This window comes from Microcebus murinus, chromosome 14 (genome assembly GCF_040939455.1).
Source record: "Microcebus murinus isolate Inina chromosome 14, M.murinus_Inina_mat1.0, whole genome shotgun sequence".
In the NCBI taxonomy this organism is placed as follows: domain Eukaryota; kingdom Metazoa; phylum Chordata; class Mammalia; order Primates; family Cheirogaleidae; genus Microcebus; species Microcebus murinus.
This window is the reverse complement of record NC_134117.1, coordinates 5,497,617-5,516,750: the sequence shown is the minus strand read 5'-3', so window position 1 is coordinate 5,516,750 and position 19,134 is coordinate 5,497,617. Positions and strand designations below refer to the sequence as shown.

Sequence of the window (19,134 nt, the reverse complement as noted above, 5' to 3'; positions counted from 1 at the left end):
GACTGTGACACTCCCTGTCTCTCTGTGCCCTTCCAGGGGCGACGGGGGCTCTCACTAAAACCTAACGTAGAGCCCTGTAAAAATGACATACAATAGCGCAGGTTTATATTATAGCCGGTGTAGACCCCGAGTGCAGATTTATTACCAACGCTCCATGAAGAAAAATGCAAACATCTGCAGGAAAATCAGTCTGCAAACCAATCTTCACAATAGTTAACATTTAGTGGGGGCAGAAAAACGCTGGGAAGCAGCAGACGTGGTTGCCTCGCTGCATAAACAGGATTAGGCAGCCGCAGTTACACTGATTTTTTTTTAAAGCATAAAATAAAGGCAGCGTAAGTGAGGCAGGCGATGCCCCTTTCATATTTGCCATAGGTGCTAACCAAAACAATCTTCCATATAATTGCAATTCCCAAGAATCCTACTTACATGGAAATTATATTCTTTTTGCACCATGTTCATTATATACGTGCACTTTTAAGTCCAGGATGCTTTCTCTTCCGTGAAAACAATCACAACTACTTCTAGAGAGGAACGTCGAGAACTGAGTTGACCTGGCATCAACGCCTTCCCTTTTCAGTTTAAAGGTTCGCTTGCACTTCAGCATGCGTTATTAACAAAACAGTGCTGCGAGTTGGGTTCTCCCTGTTTCTCAAGTCAAAATGACCGCGAGTCACAATCATAGCTCTAAAACTAGAGAGCTGCAGGCTAAAAGAGTTAAAAATATGGCTGGCAAGGACAGACCAAGCTCGCACCGCTAAATAAAACGGCAAACATATTTGAGTGTCATCTAGACCGTCAAATTGTAAATCTTATAATGCGGATGACGTGCATTCAACAAGGTACTCAACGCAAAGCGCCTGGAAGACAACGTGCAAATGTTCTGCTTGTTTACGACTGGAAAGCTGTAGCTTCATCACATCTTACCCACGGAATCAAAGGCAAAAGCGTCTGAAGAGCAAAATAAACGTGTGTGGGACCACGGAGGCTGGTCTGTGTGATCGAAGCTCTTAATTTTGTCACTCTAAGACGGGCGGGTGAGGAACGGAGCAGCAGGATGAAACCCTCCTGAGCTGGGGGGTGACTGTCAAGCTCTGTCCCCTGGGATTAGGTTACTGCCCCCTGCACCCCCAAGACACAGCACCTGATGGGAGGGGTCTTCTCCCTCCTGCCACGGGGCAGAGAAAGGAAACGGGTCGCCAGCACCTGCCACAGAAAATCTTGGAAACACACTAGTAAAGGGAGGGGGTGAGGGTCGCATAAGCGGGACACCTGCACCAAAAAGAATGAATCTAATCTGAGTTCAAAGTCCTGAACTGGTTTTAACCAAGAGTAGTTTAGGAGAACGGACACCTATCCACAGGTATGAGGGGAATTTTAAGAAGGAGAAGAAATCATTTGGGATAACCCTTACTGTTTGAATTCAGAAGAATGATTAATAGGATGAACCAAGAATAATATTCACGGAATGTTGAGCGCTAAACAATGGTCTACTAAAATTAAAGTTAGGAAAGACAACATGTGTCAAGAGGAACCTTGAAGAACGTGTCCTCAGACAGTCAAATATAATCATAAGCGACATATTTATGAATTTTCTTGATTTCTTGTCAACAGAGAGAGAGGAAATCCAGAGATGGAAAATCAGGAAACTGTTGATAATTTCCTATCTGGTTGTGCTTAAATTCAGGGACTCCAGCCAAACATGGGGAAGGACCACCTTTAGTCCTTGCTAACAGAGAGCCACTGTGGCCTGTATTGCCCACACAGTACCCGACGGAAAAGGGACGGGCAGGTATTTGGGGGGCGGAGGCTTGGTGGTGCCACACGAGAAGTGTCAGAGAGGGAAGTACGTTGGCAGAGCAGACTGTTAGGCAACTACTCGCTCTAGTGCCGCAGCAGAAAGCAAGATCTTTTACGAGCAGACCTAGGGGCTGGTGGCCAGGACAGACAGACTGCTTGGACAGTGCCAACAGGGAGCTAGGATAGGCATCTGCAGCTTGGACTAGGAGGTCGGCAAAACTCTAAAGCAACACCACGCGGGGAACGATGCAATTCACCTCTGCACAAGCACGTGGGCACAGACCGAGAACTTTCTGCGAAGTGTCATGAGAACCCGGATTTGCTAATGAAGAAACCTCCGTATGGTCTTCCTCCTCCAGCAGGAGGAGAGCTGCTGGGGAGTGGGGCGGCGTCCATTCTTGTCTTGCCCGCCATGGTGGGGCCCAGCCCTGGGGCTAGGCCCGCGGTAGGGTGTCACGGAAGATCTCGTGAACGGTGATTTGTCACCCTCTGACCCCGACTACGTGACTCTACCCGGAATATCTGGATGAGTCTGAGGCTGATGTTTGCAACCCGATGATGGAGATTCAGCAGTGGTCACACTCTTCCACACGATGTGAAGTGCCTGTGGACACGCCGGGCACCTCCATCCCCCAAACACCACCCTTTGGTGGCAAAGTTCCTCCAGATGTCCCAGCTTTGGGCATCCATAGCTTGAGCCCCTAGCTTCCCCAAAACGTGAAATGGGGTGTCCCTCTTACCCTTCTTGCCCACACGTGAGAGGGTGGCGAGAACGTGTTATCTGCGGTGAGGCCTGCCGTGTCAGGATGCGATGCACACAATCCCCAGGTGCTGTTTAGGTTCTTGGCTGGGAAGAGTTTGTACCTCTGGGTTGCAGTTTCCAATGGTTCTAAGACGTAGGTTTCATTTTCAAACATAATAAGTCCCCTGTTGAAAAAGAAAGAAGAAAAAGAATGTAACGTTTAAGGATAGGTTCTTGTTTATGGCTAAGACACAGTTCTTAATGAGAAAGAGAATGAAAGGAGAAATACCAATTTATTTCTATTCTCAGGTTTTAATCCGGAAAGGACATTCCTGTGCCATATGTTTGCATTCATTAATTTTGCAAATCTTTTGAAAACCAAGTCTGAGAATTTTTTCGTTTGAAATGTTTTATGGTAAAGAATAGACTGCATTTTGCCTTTATGTGGGTTTTTTTCTTTTTTTATGTCTCAAAGATATATTGCTGGGAAGAAGAGTTGAGGGAAAAGATGTTTCATCTGCTCAGAGAATAACTATATCTGAATTAGCAGACACATTTCAGAGGGAATTGTTTTTTAAGGACAACTAATTTACATCTAAATTATTTATGCTGATCAGCCATATTTTCCTAAATGTTTGATGGGCTCTGACATAAGGATGAGTACAAATTTATATATTTTTTTTATTTTGTTTAATTTATGGGAGATGTGTGAATAAAAGAACCAACGAAAGTACACATGGCATTAGAACTGCCGCTTGGAGGCGAGGTCTGGTGTCTGGATCCAGCGGACAGCTCCGGGCAGAGCACAGAAACATCCTGGGAGGAGCCTCAGCCCCGAGCCTGGGCAGCTGCCTCTGGAGCTCGGTAGGTTTGAGGTCCAGTCTGCCGCCTACCAGCCGCGTGCTCCTTAATCTCTTTGAGCCTGCCTGCCTCCCTCCCTCCCTCCCTCCCTTCCTTCCTTTCCTTTCTTCCTTCCTTCCTTTCCTTTCTTCCTTCCTTTCCTTTCTTCCTTCCTTTCCTTCCCTTCTTTCCTTTCCTTCCCTTCCTTCCCTCCTCTCTCTCTCTCTCTCTTTCTTTTTTTGAGACAGAGTCTTGCTTTGTTGCCCAGGTTAGAGTGAGTGCCATGGCGTCAGCCTAGCTCACAGCAACCTCTAACTCCTGGGCCCAAGCAATCCTGCTGCCTCAGCCTCCCGAGGAGCTGGGACTACAGGCATGCGCCACCATGCCCGGCTAATTTTTTCTCTCTATATATTAGTTGGCCAATTAATTTATCTCCATTTATAGTAGAGACGGGGTCTCGCTCAGTCTGGTTTCGAACTCCTGACCTCGAGCAATCCGCCCACCTCGGCCTCCCACAGTGCTAGGATTACAGGTGTGAGCCACCGCGCCTGGCCAAGCCTCAGTTTCTTCACCTGCAAAATGGGCATAACAGTAGCTACTTCTCAGGGTTGCTATGTCAGTTTATTCAAACTTTTAGTTCTGTGGAGGCCCCACGTCAGTGCCCGAATGGTCGGAGTTCCCTTTCTTATTAATAAAGGCAGATCCGTGGCTTAGGCTTCTGTCAACGTGTTATGCCAAACAGTGACAATCTCAGGACAGTCCTATGCTTTGATAGCACTTCTGCCCACAGGGATACTGGTCATCCGTGGCTCCCTGGTGTGAGCACAGCGTTAATAAGATCGATACGCTTCCGGGAAGGACAGGAACTAAGAAAGAACCCTTTGAGCCAACCTCCAGTTTAGAGAATAAAAGTACAGATTCTTCTAACGAAGGAACAAGTTTGCTAAAGACTGTGACCTGCAGAGACAGAAGGTGGCACTTAGCCAAGGACCGTGACACATGGCTGAGGTTTTGGAGCTCAGGGTTGAGGCCGTGTTCTGCCCCCTGGAAATGGACAATGCTGGCCTGGGGCGCTGTCTGCTCTCCAGCGATGGCACACCTTGGCCTGCATGTTGGTTCTCATTTCTCTCTTAGCCAAGGGAAGACAGCAAAGCACTTTAATTTACAAGTGCTTTCTGATGCTGAAAATAAGGGTTTTTTTTGGTGGAGAAATGGCAACTTGGGTAACAGCAGACTGGCAGCTCCCGTGTATCTAGCATCTTACATTATTTAGCAAGGTGGCCAGCATCTCTCCACTTTAGAAACACACAAAGTATCCATGCAACATTCATCTCACCGTAAATGGACGCCTCGGACACAATGGCAATTAACCTTTTTTGAGACATGAACTTCCTTAGTTTCTCCCCAGGATATTTCACACATATACATAACCACAAAACTTTGCAGATGATTTTAGCAGATTTAGGACTGAGGATAAGGTCCATGGACTACAGGTTTAGGGCATTAGCTCTAATACATAATTTACATGGCATCCACCCAAGGGTTTGCGTATGACTCACTCCTTAAGAAACAGCTAATAAAGCTGTAGACTCTAGCAGTTTGCCTCAGACAATCTGAGCTTCTTTCCAAAGAAGGGACTGTGCAAGGTGTCCGTGTGTCATTTATTATTGCTCCTCTATTTGCTCATTCACTCAGCCTATGCTCACTGGTAGCCCACTGATAGGTATTTCACCACTCGAACTTTAACAGAATGATGGTATTTCAATGCTCAAATGCTACGCAAGGAAGAGGGGTGAGTTAGTCAAGTATCTATTTTGAAGATAAGTGGTGAGCAAACACACACTGATCAATTCATTATCATCCAACGGGTTTACACCACAAATCCTGTTTTATGGGGGTGCTATTGGCAGTGGGAGCAACATGCCTGGACGCTTGTACCCCAATAGATGAGACAGCACCGAGACATACAGGACAATGCAGCACACCATTTGAGAGCTGATCTGCCCACGACCAGAAGTCAAGACACTGAACTCTTTAGAGATGGGGGAGCCCAACGTGGTTTGGCGTAACTGAAGAATTTTAAAATATTTTCAAATCCAAAATTTCTAGAAATTGTTACTTCATCATAGGAATGGTCTCATATCTCCTTTTATATTTTAAGTCATCTAAAGGCCAGATTGATTAAAAGTCATTACATGTAGCTGCTGTCTTCCTCCCAACTAGTGTCTGTGGGTATCTCCAAGTGGATCATTCAAGCACTACTTTTGTCGCCAACTCTGTGGGGTGGCTTGTAGCTCTTCCTTTGAGATGATCTTTACAAAATAAAACATATTTCTAACTTCAGAATGGGTAATGGGGCATTTTTGTTTACTAAAGTTGATTTTTAAAAAGCTTAAGACAGAGAACTTTGAAAAATAGTCAAGGAGAAAGTAGAAATGAGCACAACTGACCTTCCTGCCCCAAAAAGAAAATAGCGCCATGTCATTTCCTATTGCAACATTTTCTGTTCTGCATTGAATCTAAATAATCTGAACATTTACAGTAAGACATGTCACCACGTTCTAATCATGAAGAACAAATTGCTGAAAAAGTTTTTCTACTTAGTGGAAAATTTCTAGAAATTGTTAGTCATAAAAATGTTCTCATATCTCCTTTTATCTTTTGAGTCATCCAAAGGCCAGATGTTGAGAAACCAGGGTAAAGGCCTTTCCTTTGCTCCAAATGACTGGCAGCCTATAATACAGCCTAATTAAATAATTGCTTTGGACTGTCTTAGGTATAATTAATCATTTAGCCCTAAAGATTGCTGGAAACAAGAGCGGACACAAAATTCAAGCATTCAGGGTTTCTGAGATGTACAATTTTGATGTTCTCACAGCCCTTACTGGCCCCGAGTCAGATAAGTGGATGTAATTTGTTTTAAGTTGAATGTCATAGATATTTAGTTGCAAACTTGGGAATTGGAAGATCTCAGAGCATGGAATTTAAATGCAGCACACATTGAATATGGGGCTCTGTTCCCCTTGGTAGAATAGGGGAGAAAGATCAGAAGAGTCTCCTATGTTTGGGAAGATAAAGACTGTGGGTTCCTTTCCTAGAGGGACAGGAGGAGGGTGTGGAGCCGCTGGACCAGCCATCATGAAGGGCTAAGCCAAGTTCTGGGGCAGGAAAGGGGTTTGGGGGGTGGCAAGGGCCGCCCTATGGTGTTCCTCCTCGGCCCCAGGCTCTGGGCTGCACTCGTAGCATTTACTGCCCCTCGGATGCTCACACGGCTGCTGCTCTGGCCGTGGTGCGCAGGTGGCAGAGCTGGGGACCCAGTCCTGACCCGTGGCCAGGGCCGGGCTTTCTTAACCTCCATGCTCACCTGCTTCCCTCCGCACTGTTTTGAGAGGGGTAAGGTTCCCAGAACAGGGATGAGGGGCCCAGAGCAGGGAGGAGCATGATGGACGCAGAATTAGAAAAGCAAGAGGCCCAACGACTGCCTTGAAAACCAGCGGCCTTCCTTTAAAATCTAAAGTCCTGTTCTTTTTTTTTTTTTTTTTCCTGGAATGGAAACAGAGAGGAATCTGTTGAAATTTTAAGTTGACTTTGTTTGCTTTCAAAATGAAAACTCAAGAGTCCTGTATTTCCTCAAGATACACTTTTATCCTTCTGGAAATTCAGTTTTTAATCTCTGAAGCAATGGTGCACCAGGCAATGATGCCGCTTAATGTTGTTCTTATTCTGACTTCTCCTACTGCGCTCAGGTGAGCAGGACAGCGGTGCATGGCTTTCCACCAACCTGTAATAAGATAATGATTAGAAAACACGAATTATCCCGGCTAGTTTGGTGTTCAATTGCTAATTGAATTTCCTGGAAAAGGACTTTTGGACTTAATATCATGCTGTCAATCATAACTTGGAAATGTAGTTGGCATGAGATTTCATTTCAGTCCTTTTTTTATTGTGGAGGAGCTCACGGGTAAAAGTAACATCCTACCTCATGGATGTTTGATAAGCAGACACGGCAGCAGTATTAGTTAACACAGGAGCACCGCACAGCTTATTCTCAACCAGTCATTTCCGTGTGAACTACTCAGGTGCAGTCAAAACAAACGTTCGTCATCCCCCTGCTATGTGCGAGGCCCTGGGCTCGACATGCACAAACATCCTGCCCCTGGTTCCCGTCCCAAAGGGAACTCGTAACCACGGCGGGGAAACGCGACAAAAGAGGTAAAAGATTAAGCTATCATAAAACATTTTAAGAGTAGTTGTCGCTGGCACATCAATAATAATAATAGCAGCTAGGATTTACGAAGAGGCAGCCCAAGTCAGGCTCTTTTTAAAACAACGTCTTTATTGAGAAATAATTCACAAGCCGCTAAGCTCACCCTTGTAAAGCGCGCAATCTAACGGTTTTTAGTATGCTCGTTGAGTTTTGCAAACATCACTACTGTACAATTTCAGAATATTTTCATCACCCCAAAAGCAACTCCACACCATGAGCCAGACTCTCACATATATTATTTTCCCTAATATTTACAGCAATCCTGTACAGCAGATAACACGAGCCCTTTTGACTAAGAGGAAACCAGTGTCAAGACCCCAAGGTCACTGCAGGGGACTGAATAATCTCCCCACCAAAGACACGTTTAAATCCTAATCCCCGGACCCATGAATGTGACCTTATTTGGAAAAAGGGTCTTTGCAGATGTAATTATGGATCTCAAGATGAGATGGCCCTGGATTAGGGTGGCCCTAAATCTAACGACACATGACCTTCTAAGAGCCAGAAGAGAGGAGACACAGAGACACGGGAAGGTGGTCAAGTGGAGACTGAGGCAAAAACCGGAGTGAGACATGGACAAGCTTCACGTCAGCTTCAAGCTCCAGCATCGGGACCAGGTCCCTGAGAAGGCTGTGCCTTAGTCAGTGGCCGTGCAGGACGGTGACGATCACACCCACTCCTGCCCTCATGCAGCAGAGACTGTAATGATGATGAGGAATAAAGCATGACCGATGCCAGGCACCACCACCCCACGGAGTGTGTACTCGTGTGAGTGCGTGTGCATGTGAGTGCATATGGGTGCATGTACACCTTGTGCTCAGGTGTGATCAACCCCATTTAAAGTGGAAATCACCATGATCACAACCAATCTCTAGTCTACAACCCTAGATACTGTTTCTTCATTTGGTAAGTGAGAGCTTCGCTCACGTCTGTTAAAGTAGGTGGTTCCTTAAGAAATTAAGCCTTTTTTTTTTTTTTTGAGACAGAGTCTCACTCTGTTGCCCAGGCTAGAGTGAGTGCTGTGGCATCAGCCTCGCTCACAGTAACCTCAAACTCCTGGGCTCAAGCGATCCTCCTGCCTCAGCCTCCCAAGTAGCTGGGACTACAGGCATGCGCCACCATGCCCGGCTAATTTTTTCTATATATATATTAGTTGGCCAATTACTTTCTTTCTATTTATAGTAGAGACGGGGTCTCACTCTTGCTCAGGCTGGTTTTGAACTCCTGACCTTGAGCAATCCGCCCGCCTCGGCCTCCCACAGAGCTAGGATTACAGGCATGCGCCACCATGCCCGGCTAATTTTTTCTATATATATATTAGTTGGCCAATTAATTTCTTTCTATTTATAGTAGAGACGGGGTCTCACTCTTGCTCAGGCTGGTTTCGAACTCCTGACCTTGAGCAATCCGCCCGCCTCAGCCTCCCACAGAGCTAGGATTACAGGCGTGAGCCACCGCGCCCGGCAAAATTAAGCCTGATTTTAACCACCACGCCCGCAGGGGATGGGAGAACACGTGGCTCACTCCAAAAGCACAAGGCCACAACTGAGAGGGTGGAGCAAGAGAACCAGAGTGAGTGAAAAAACCTCATCCCCAAGGAGCTCATGCCCCAGGCTGGGGAGAGGGGTATGGGGAACGTGACATTTATGAATACAGTCAGAAGACAGGGGCATGGCTGTTTTGAGGCCCCAGCAGGGGCTGGACACCTGTCCTCTGACAAAGTACAGCAGGTAATTTCCTCTGGGCTGAGCGCCGGATTGGCTCCCCACAGTCTGGTATCTGTGCGCCGCAGTGTCACGAGTATCTGGGGCTCACAGGCACGCCCGTGGGCTCACTCACTGGCAGGGATGAGTGGCACCAAGCTGCAAGAGATCGTAGGAGCGAGAGGAGTGCGTGAACACTGCACCGAAACTGTACTGACTGGGGCTTGAGCATCGTGGGGGACATGTGACACAGGACAGAATCAGTGCATGGCCTGAACTCCACATTTGGCTTGGAGTCATTTCAAAGTAAGAATAAACTCCACGGCTGAGCTCATTTTTATGACCTATTTTCCATTTGCACGTCATCCCCTGTGCTCAGGAGCTGTTTCCTCTCTGAGCCCAATTTCTACTGGGACTTTTACGTCTTTTTTTTCTCCCCTTATCTTTTTCCCTTCAAGCTTCGGATTTCGGAGGCAACGTACTCAGTCCCCCACCTCTTCTCTAACCTGGGACGCGGTTTCCTGGCCTGCCCAGTTTGGATCCAGCCTTTTCGAAGCAACAGAGAATGGTCTGTCTCTGCATTTTCTCTGCAAAACTAGAATCCGTTGGGCTCTAATTAATGTGTCTCCCAGGACACTCCAGCTTCCCTCCACCTTCCTGGATCTCGATGTGTTTCTGGAACACACCATATTTAACATAATTGTTAATTCCTATTTTCATTCTTAATGTCGTCCCGGCTGGTGCTACTACAGTTGCATTTTTTTTTTTCCCAACCTCCACGGATTCTTCTGTCAGTGAGCAGTTGATCAAGCACAGCTTTTCCCCACTCTGGTCTGATTCTGCAAGATCGTAAAGTTGACTGCACGACTCCGGAATTTCTCTGTTGGTGCATGGTCTGCTGCTCTCCCAACAGCAGCACAGGGATCGGGGAAGTCAGAATTCTCAGGAGCGCCATAGCGAGGAGTTCACCAGACCCACACCGTGTTCCCCGACACCGTGTTCCCCGACACCGCTCCCACTCCCTCCTGGTGGCCGACACCAGACGGCTCGGCACTCACTCCTCTGGCTTTTCCTGAAATCCTAGCCACAGGATTCCACAGTGTTCCCCTTTGCCAAAGGACGGTCCGTGCCAGGTGCTGGGCGGGGGACTTGCGCAGGTGCTGCGGGCGGGACGCCGGGGCTCAGACACGCAGAGTCTGGCCGGCGAGACTGAGGCTGTTCGGTGGGAGGAACCGGGGACCCCGATGGCTCCTTGTGGCTTTGTGGGGGGCTGCAGGTCTCAGGCGGCATGCCCAGCACAGGGTGGCAGCAGGGCAGGCCGGGGGGGGGGGACAGTGGTGACCGAGCAGCGTGGCCATGCACTGCAGGCAGATCTGTCCCATTTGAATGTTACTCTGGGACACTCTACCTAGTTGTTCCCCCCCAATGAGCTAATGTTGCTGGTCTATAAGTTGTTTTATTTGATGTGAACAGGACCTACTAGGAACGTCTTGTAGGTACCCCTTTTTCCTTTCTACCCATCAACAATTTGGCATCCCTAGAAAAGAATTATCTGAAAATTATCTGACCCATCCTGGATGCCTCCATTTATGGCCGGTCCCAGTTTTGATGACTTAGAACATCTTCATAACCACTGCTGGGGGAGGCCTGTCTGTTTCCGAGCATCCCTGGCTCGTATCTGTCCTCCTTCCGGCAAGAGCTCACGGCTGTTCTTTAAACCATTCGCCCCTTCTCTGCTCCCCGACTCTGGGCTGTGAGCGTAGTGTCCCCTTGGGCTGGCACAGGCTCATCACCTGGGGACCAGAGCATTGCACTCCCCACTGGCCTCCGTGATTGTTTCAGGGACGGGCCAGTGACCCGGTCAGAGCCACCGAGACGTGCTTAGGGGACCTCGGCCGACCTTGGAAGAGAGGCCCTCGTTATTGCACTTGCTCTCAGAGGAGGGAAGCCTCGGGCTGCTGGCACACCCTTTGTTACCAAAACAACCTGCAAGACAAAACTGTGCCTACAATGAACTAAATGTCTATGTACCCCCTAAATTCACGTGTAGCAGCCCTAACCCCCCACGCGATGGTGTGAGGGGATGAGGCCTTTGGCAGCTGATTAGGTTCAGATGAGGTCACGAGGGCGGAACCCCCACGCTGGGACTGGTGCCCTTGTCAGGGTCACCGGAGCTGCTTCTCTCCATGCACCCACACAGAGAGGTCACGCGAGTGCAAAGCGAGACGATGACAAGGCAAGAGAAGGGACCTCAGAAGGAAATCAGTCTTGTCACCACCTCGGTCTTGGACTTTCCAGTGTCTACAACTGTGAGAAATAAATTTCTATTGTTTAAGCCAACCAGGCTACGGAATTTTGTTATGGCAGCCCAAGCTAAGTCAGTGCCTGAGGATGAAACTAACAGAGGGGAAAGTAGAGGCGAGAGGCAGAAAGAAAATGCACTCTGATTATTAGGACCCTGGGTCCATCCATGCCTGAAGCCATCCCTGGACTCTTCAGTAGCATAAGTCAACATCCCTGTTATTCTGTTTTTCTTTAAGCTAGTTTGAATTAGCTTTTCTTTTCTTTGCACACACTGACCTTAATTTCAAATCAAAACCAGAAAATACTCAGCCTTTAATACATGGCCTTTAAACAAAGAGGTCCACCTTCCAAGGCCCCTGTTATGATAAGCGTAATAGTGAAGCATGGGTTTTCCCTTCCCAGGTGGGTGGTCCTTACCTCCATGGCCGTGTGCGTTTCTGCTTTGGTTCCCTCAGGAGCAGCAGCGCTTGGGTGGAATTAACCCAGGAGTGCGGCGCGAACACACCTCCCTACGGGCCCGGCCCCAGAACCAGAGAACGCGAGACCAGCTCAAGAGGCTGATGGGTTTTGATTGGCTGCTCACCGCCAGTGGGCCCAGGCCTGGGCTCTCCCACAGGGCAACTGCACTTATCTGCAAAACCTCCCTCTCAGCTAGAAATGTCATCTCCATTCCATACCAAGGAAATGGCTCAGACAGGTGCAGCGCCCTGTCCCCGGTCCCACGGCTGGTTCACTGCCCCGGCTGGCTATCAGGCTCCGGGTGAGAACATCTATCCAGGGGGCCTGGAATACCCACGTTGAATCGGTCACTCACCTTCACCCTGGACGCTACCAGGTCTGAGCCCATCCCATCCCCTCCCCATCCATCCCCCCTGGGAGCACTGCTTTTCCACGGACACTGACCCTTCCGCTCTGCAACTCTCCAATGCTCTAACTCCCCCAGCCGTGCCCCCTTTGCCTCTCGCCCTTCCCACTGTGCTCTTGGGACTCACGGTCCACCCTCAAATCCTCCCACCCAAAGCCCATCCTCAACAGTCCTCTCACCTTCTTCCCCCAGCAGAGACCTGGCTGACCCCACCCCCACCGGCGACACGTCCCTGCAGCCCCTCGAGATGCTGCTCCATCGTTTAAATCTCCTCCCGTACCTCGGCTCCCCGATGCTCATGGGCTGTCCTGTCCTCCTTGCTCCAAAAACTCTCTCCTCTCCTCCACCTTCTCCTGAGCACCCACCATTCGTGCGGGGCCTGCATGTGCCCTGGAGCCCCTACCTGGCGGTGCATGTCCTCAGCAATTGCTTCAAGAGCAGGAACTCGGTGCTTGTGTGCGTTTGTGCCCCACGCTGCCCCAGGGAAGCGATCTGAGAGTCTGAGATGCAGATCACCAGCAAAAGCTGGAGTCGCCAGCCTCCCCGTTGACCATGTTCCTAGACTCTCATGTGTCCAGATGCCACCTTTGTCCAGACCCCGCCATCACTCGCCAGGATCCCGCGAAGGCAGCTGGCTGGGCCCCTGCTCCTGTGCACACTGCCCCCACCCACACCCCGCTCCAGTCTATTTCCGGCCTGGCAGCTGAGTGCCCCAGTAGGAGTGTTAAGCCAGACCACGTCACCTCGGCCAAAGCCCCCCCTGGCACCCATCACAGCGGAGGGGCCGAAGGACATCTGATCACCTCCAAGACCCTTCCTGAGCCGGCCTTTCCCCTTCCCCTCTGCCCTCATCTCCTTCCACGGCCCCGCCCCTCTCCACTGCAGCCTCGCAGGCCACCTGGCTGCTCTGTGAACGCCCCAGGCATTTTCCCGCTTCAGGGGCTTTGCGCACCTGCCGTCCCCTCTGCGAATGTGCCGCCTGCAGACGTCTGACGGCCTCGCCTCACCTCCTTCAGAGCCTCCCTGACCACCTACTGCCTTTCCTGCCCCCCACCCCAGTCCTACTCCCCCCGGGACGTCACGTGCCTTACCCTCTGCCCACCATCTGCTCCCTCCACTGGGAGGTGCTCCTGGAGTGTGGCTCAGTGCCGTGTCCCAGACCCCGGGACAGCGCTGGCCCTGGGGAAGTGCTCGAGGAAAGCTTGCTGATAAGTAACTGGAGCAACAAATTCAAACAGGACACCTCCTTCGCTGCCCAGGTTCAAAGCTCAACAGCGTCACGTAAACGGGACACCAACAATACTTTTTAAAGATAACGCAGTTTGCACGAGTTGTGTGCCAGAGTGTGTGTAGTTGCTCAGTGACTTTGGTTTATATTTACTGACGAGGAGGAACAGGGTCAGGTGACAAAAGCAAGCTGTGGAGTGATGTGTATGAAGTGACTATTTTTTTACAAAAACAAACACACAGCCCAGTCCCTGACGGTGTGTTTGCATGCACGGGAGTGAGAGGAACGCAAGTACACCCCGGTTGCAATTTTACCCGAGTCCAACTGGAGGGGCGTGCAGGGGAAAGAGGAACAGCCTTGTATATGTACTGCTGGATCCCGATGGCAAATGCTTCACAATAAATCAGGTATATCACGCACTGGGGAGGAAGCGAGGGAGCAGGACTCCCATTCTCCGCCAGCTGGAGTGGAAATCAAGGCAGCTACTTTGAAGAACTAGCAGGTGTATGTTGTTGCTGTGTGTGCGTGTGTCACGTGTATTCTCATTCTCCACGATCCCATGCAGAACGCACAGAGACACCACAGTTACCGCCCATGGATGGAACGCGACCCGCTCTCTAACCCGAGCTGGTGGCATCTCCCAGGGCTGCCCTCCCACAAAACCTCACCCTGCTGCCGGGTGACAAAGCCACCCAGGGCGTGGTGGATACAAGCAGTCAGTTCACAAACACAATAGATAAAACCAGCAAAAAGGCTGCAGCAGCTGCAAATGTGTCAGGCAAAATGGTTTTCCTGGGGCACACGTAAGAGCCACCTGATGGCTAATAGCTGTCACTTGGGCGGAAGGGGCCATGAGTGAAGCCCAGCACTGGCTTGTCCCCAACGCAGAATAACTGCTCCTTACACCGTGCCCACAGCAGAGCAGCGAAACCCCTACTAATCCACGCCTGTGTCCAACTCACCGTGATCACTGTTAAACCAGTTCCTTCGCTTCCTAACGAGAGGAGGCTCTTCTAAATGTTTGTTAAGCCAGTACCTTCAACATTAACACCTGATGTCCTGTCTTTCAACGCCGGCAACGATTAGGCCTCAGAGCCACATAAATGAAAGATAAGTCGCAAAATGCTTGGGTGCCAAAGCTCAGCCAGTTCCCCGGCCTGAGAGCGGCACTGAACGTGGGCCCCGGACGAGAAGCCGACACCCCGGGCGGCCGCGCTCGTGCGAGCGGTGCAGCCAGGGGCTCCTCGCCCAGGTGCAGGTGTGGCTGCCGCGGCGCTCACTCTCGGCGCTCCACGGCCAACAGGAGAGACAGAGCTCGCCTGCAGTGGCTGTGCTCAGGACCAGAGCCGCCACAGTCACGGCCACTTACCTGAGGCCGGAACAAGTGCTGAGGCTGACCGTGGAATCGGGATATCCTTGCACGTGCCCGTGGTAGTGGCAATGACCCTAAAGGGGAGGAGCGGAGGAAGCTGGGTCAGTCATTACATCCTTTTGCTCACTTATAAAAAAAATCACCTGCCTCTAATCCTCTCCGTGTGTTTTTAGCTATAGAATTTCCTTTTACACGAAATACTGCACCAGCCGTCTTAATATTTAATGCAAAGCCCAACGTCCCCCAGCCAGGATCCACAGCAGGAATATCCGATTTACTTGGAGACTAGCAATTGGGCTTTCAAATGCACCCCAGTTGCACTCGTGTCTCTCTGACACCCTACAAGCAAGCCCTGATGCAGAACGTTTCACAAACTCCGGCAGCAGAACAGATCACACTGGCATCACCATTTCACCCTCATGCAAATCGTCTTCTGTAATGAGACGAGGAACTGCAGGGGGTACTTTAGCACACTGTGAGATATGGTATGACAAGGTCTGAATGGATGGCTTAGGAAAACAGGCAAGCAGATGAGAGGAAGGGGGCTGGTGAAGAAACAGAGAGGGGACCTCGCTGGATTATCCCACTGAGAGCTGAAAGTCTATCTCAGCAGGAAAAAAAAAAACAGGAAAATCTTCTAAGTCTAAGACAAAAATCCCTATGTGACATGCCTCGGTGTCCTAGTCTTTCCTGACGTCACTGCTTACAAAAAGAAACCACAGCACGGACGCTTCCTTCGTGAAGACAGATACCTGCCCTGAATCGAGGTTAATTTCACTGTTGAACAAAGGTTACGCTGCAGCCCCAATTAGGTGGCTGACTGCTCAGGGCTCCTCACCCAGGTCCCCTGAATGCCAGCTGCATGCGGGGTCCCCACAGGGAAAGGGCTGCATCTTCTAAGGGGAAAGAGAAGTGGACACTTGGGCTGTTCCCACTGCACCCGTCTCAGCACACGGCTCCTCCACTCGAGACTGTGGTGACTCACTTTCCAGGGCAGGGCTCAGCGTCCGGTTGTTCTGCCCAACGAAGACTAGCCTGACTGCGCTGAGCAGACGGACCATGTGGAATCGAGTGATGGAGGAAAGAAGGTAACACCAGGAGAAGAGGGCTAAGATGACCTCTTTGTCACAAAGTAGAGGACAGAATTCTGGGATCATCTGAAAGTCAACAAAAGCATGGTGATGGGAGGGCCGTAGGGATGTTTACTACTTCGTTTGTTTTTTTCTTATTTGTTTTAGAAGTTCTTTATAGATTCGGGATAGTAATGCTTTGCCTGTTGTTATGTGGGAAATGTCTTTTAACACTGTCATACCTTTTGTTCTTATTTTTATAAATTTACATGTACCCATCTTTCTCTTTATGCATTTTGTGCATAACTTAAGGTGGCTTTTTTCAAGTCACAAATATGCCCTTTATTTTCTTCTGTTTTTATAATCTTACCACGAGCCCTTTAATCCACCTGGAATTTATTGCTGTGAAAGCGTGAGGTTGGATGCCAACTTTCTCCTAACACATAAGAACCGGCTGAGTTCTACCACTGCTTCTCCTCTTCTCACCCATGGGACGTGCTACCTTGACATACACTCAAGACCAGGGGTCCTCAAACTTTTTAAACAGGGGGCCAGTTCACTGTCGCTCAGACTGTTGGAGGGCCAGACTATAGTTAAAAAAAAACAAACTATGAACAAATTCCTATGCACACTGCGCATATCTTATTTTGAAGTAAAAAAAACAAATAGGCAAAAACACCCGCATGTGGCCCGTGGGCCGTAGTTTGAGGACGCCTGCTCCAGACAGACGATGTGTTTGTGGCTCCACTTGGCACTACCTGTGCTCGCCACTGAGATGGACACCCGTTTATCTGCTCCTGTGCCAATTCCATACTGCTCCAATTACTACTGCTCTATATGGCACTTGATATCAGATGGAGCAAGTCATTTTTAAAAAATTAAGATTAAATGCACATATCATAAAAGTCACATTTTTTAAAGCATACAGTCCGTGGGTTTTAGTATATTCACATTGTTGTGCACCCATCACTGCTATGATTCCAAAGCATTTCTATCGCCCCAAAATGAACCCCATATTCATTAGGATTCACTTCCCATTCCCCCACTTCCAGCCTCTGGCAGCCACGAATCTACTTTTTGTGTCCATGGATTTGCCAGTTCTGTTCATCTCATACAAATGGAACCATAAAATATGTGCCTTTTGTGGCTTCTTTCACTCAGCATGATGTTTCCAAGTTCATTAACGTTGTAGTGTGCATCAGAATGTCACCCCTTTTTTATGGCTGAATCACCTTCCACTGGGTGGATAAGACCGCTTTTGCTTATCCATTGGTCAGTTAACGGATATATGGGTTGTTTCTGCTTCTTGATTATTATGAGTAAGGCTGCCATGAACATTGGTGTGTAAGTTTTTGTGTGGACATATGTTTTTGTGTAAGTTTTTGTGTGGACACATGTTTTCAGTTCTCTCGAATATATAGTACAAGTGATATCTGAGCATATATCTATAAGTGAAATTGCTGGATCGTACAGCAACTCTAATGTTTAACTGCTTTCTATAACAGCTAGACCATTTTACAGCCCCATAAGCAATAATGAGGGTTCCAATTTCACGTTATCACCAATACTTGTTATTGTTTATTCTTTGATTATAGCCACCCTGGTGGATGTGAAATGGTATTTCGATGTAGTTTTAAATTTTCTTGATGACTAATGATGGTGAGCATCTTCTCATACGCTCATTGTCCATTTGTACATCTTCTTTGAAGAAATATCTATTCAAATCCTTTGTCTATTTTTTGTTGGGCTACTGTCTTTTTGTTGTTGAGTTGGAAGAGATCTTTATATATTCTGGATAAAAGGCCCTTATCAGATATATGATTTGCAATTATTTTCTCCCATCTTGTGGGTTGTCTTTTCAATGTCTTATTGGGTCTTTTGAAGTACAAATTTTTAAATTCTGATGAGGTCTACTATACTTAGTTTTTGTCCCTGGTTGTTTATACTTTAGGTGTCATATCAGGAAACTATTACCTAACTCTAACCAAGTCATGATGTTTTATACCTATGTTTTCTTTTAAGAGTTTTACAAGTTTAGCTCTTACATTTATATCTTTAATCCATTTTGGATTCACTTTTACATACGGCTTAAACTATAAGTCCAACTTCAATCTTCTGCACATGGACATCCAGTTGTTCCAGAATCACTTGTTGAAACAACTATTCTTTCCCTCATTTAGTTGTCTTGGCAAACTTATCAAGAACAAGTTCTTTTGGTACTGTTCTTTTCCCAAAAGTTTCTAGGCTATAATTACTGCCTATTTTCTCTTTCAGATGAATTCTAGAATCAAATTTTAAGCTCCATGATAATCCATTGAGATTTGAGCTTGTACTACATTGAAGGCACAGGCCAATTTGAGAAGAACTTCTCTCTTCACAATAAGGAGTGCTCCTATTCATGTATGTGGTAGGTGTTTTCCTTTTACTATAGTTAATTTTATGTCCTTCAGTCTAGTTTTACTTTTTTTTCCCATGTGGCTACTGGAAAATGTTGAGCTTATATATAGGTATTATATAGATTTGTTGCTATGAATAGGATCTTTTTTCCTATTATGTCATATACATGGCTATTTTTAATGTAAAGAAAGCTTTTGATTTTATAAGTTGATCTTGTATCACACACTGTTGCTGGGTCATCTTATCAGTTTAATACTTTGTAGCATATCTTGGATTTTCTATCTTATGGATCATGTCAATTGCAAAAAATAAACATGAAAACATTGCAGGCTTTTCCTTTTTCTTCTTCTTGGAGACAGGGTCTCCCTCTGTCACCTGGGCTAGAGTGCAGTGGTGTCATCATAGCTCACTGCATGCAGGCTCTGTTTTGGATCCCCCGCATGACACTGAGGAGTGGGAAGGCTTGGTGTCCAGGGACCAAGGCAGGAGAGGGAGTGGCCCGCAGAGGGAAAGCACTGTGCACAGGCAGCTCAGGGATGGGGCTGG

General features: G+C 48.1%; 1 protein-coding gene across 1 annotated transcript in view; it reads right to left on the bottom strand.

Moving 5' to 3' along the window:
- Positions 1-19,134, bottom strand: part of ADAM12 (ADAM metallopeptidase domain 12) — a 298,041-nt gene that overhangs the window by 80,332 nt on the left and 198,575 nt on the right. The window contains exons 5-6 of the mRNA XM_012781371.3: positions 15,119-15,195; positions 2,541-2,727 (exon numbers count right to left, since the gene is read on the bottom strand). Of these exons, the coding sequence (XP_012636825.2) occupies positions 2,541-2,727; positions 15,119-15,195 (264 nt within the window). The remainder of the gene's footprint in view (positions 1-2,540; positions 2,728-15,118; positions 15,196-19,134) is intronic.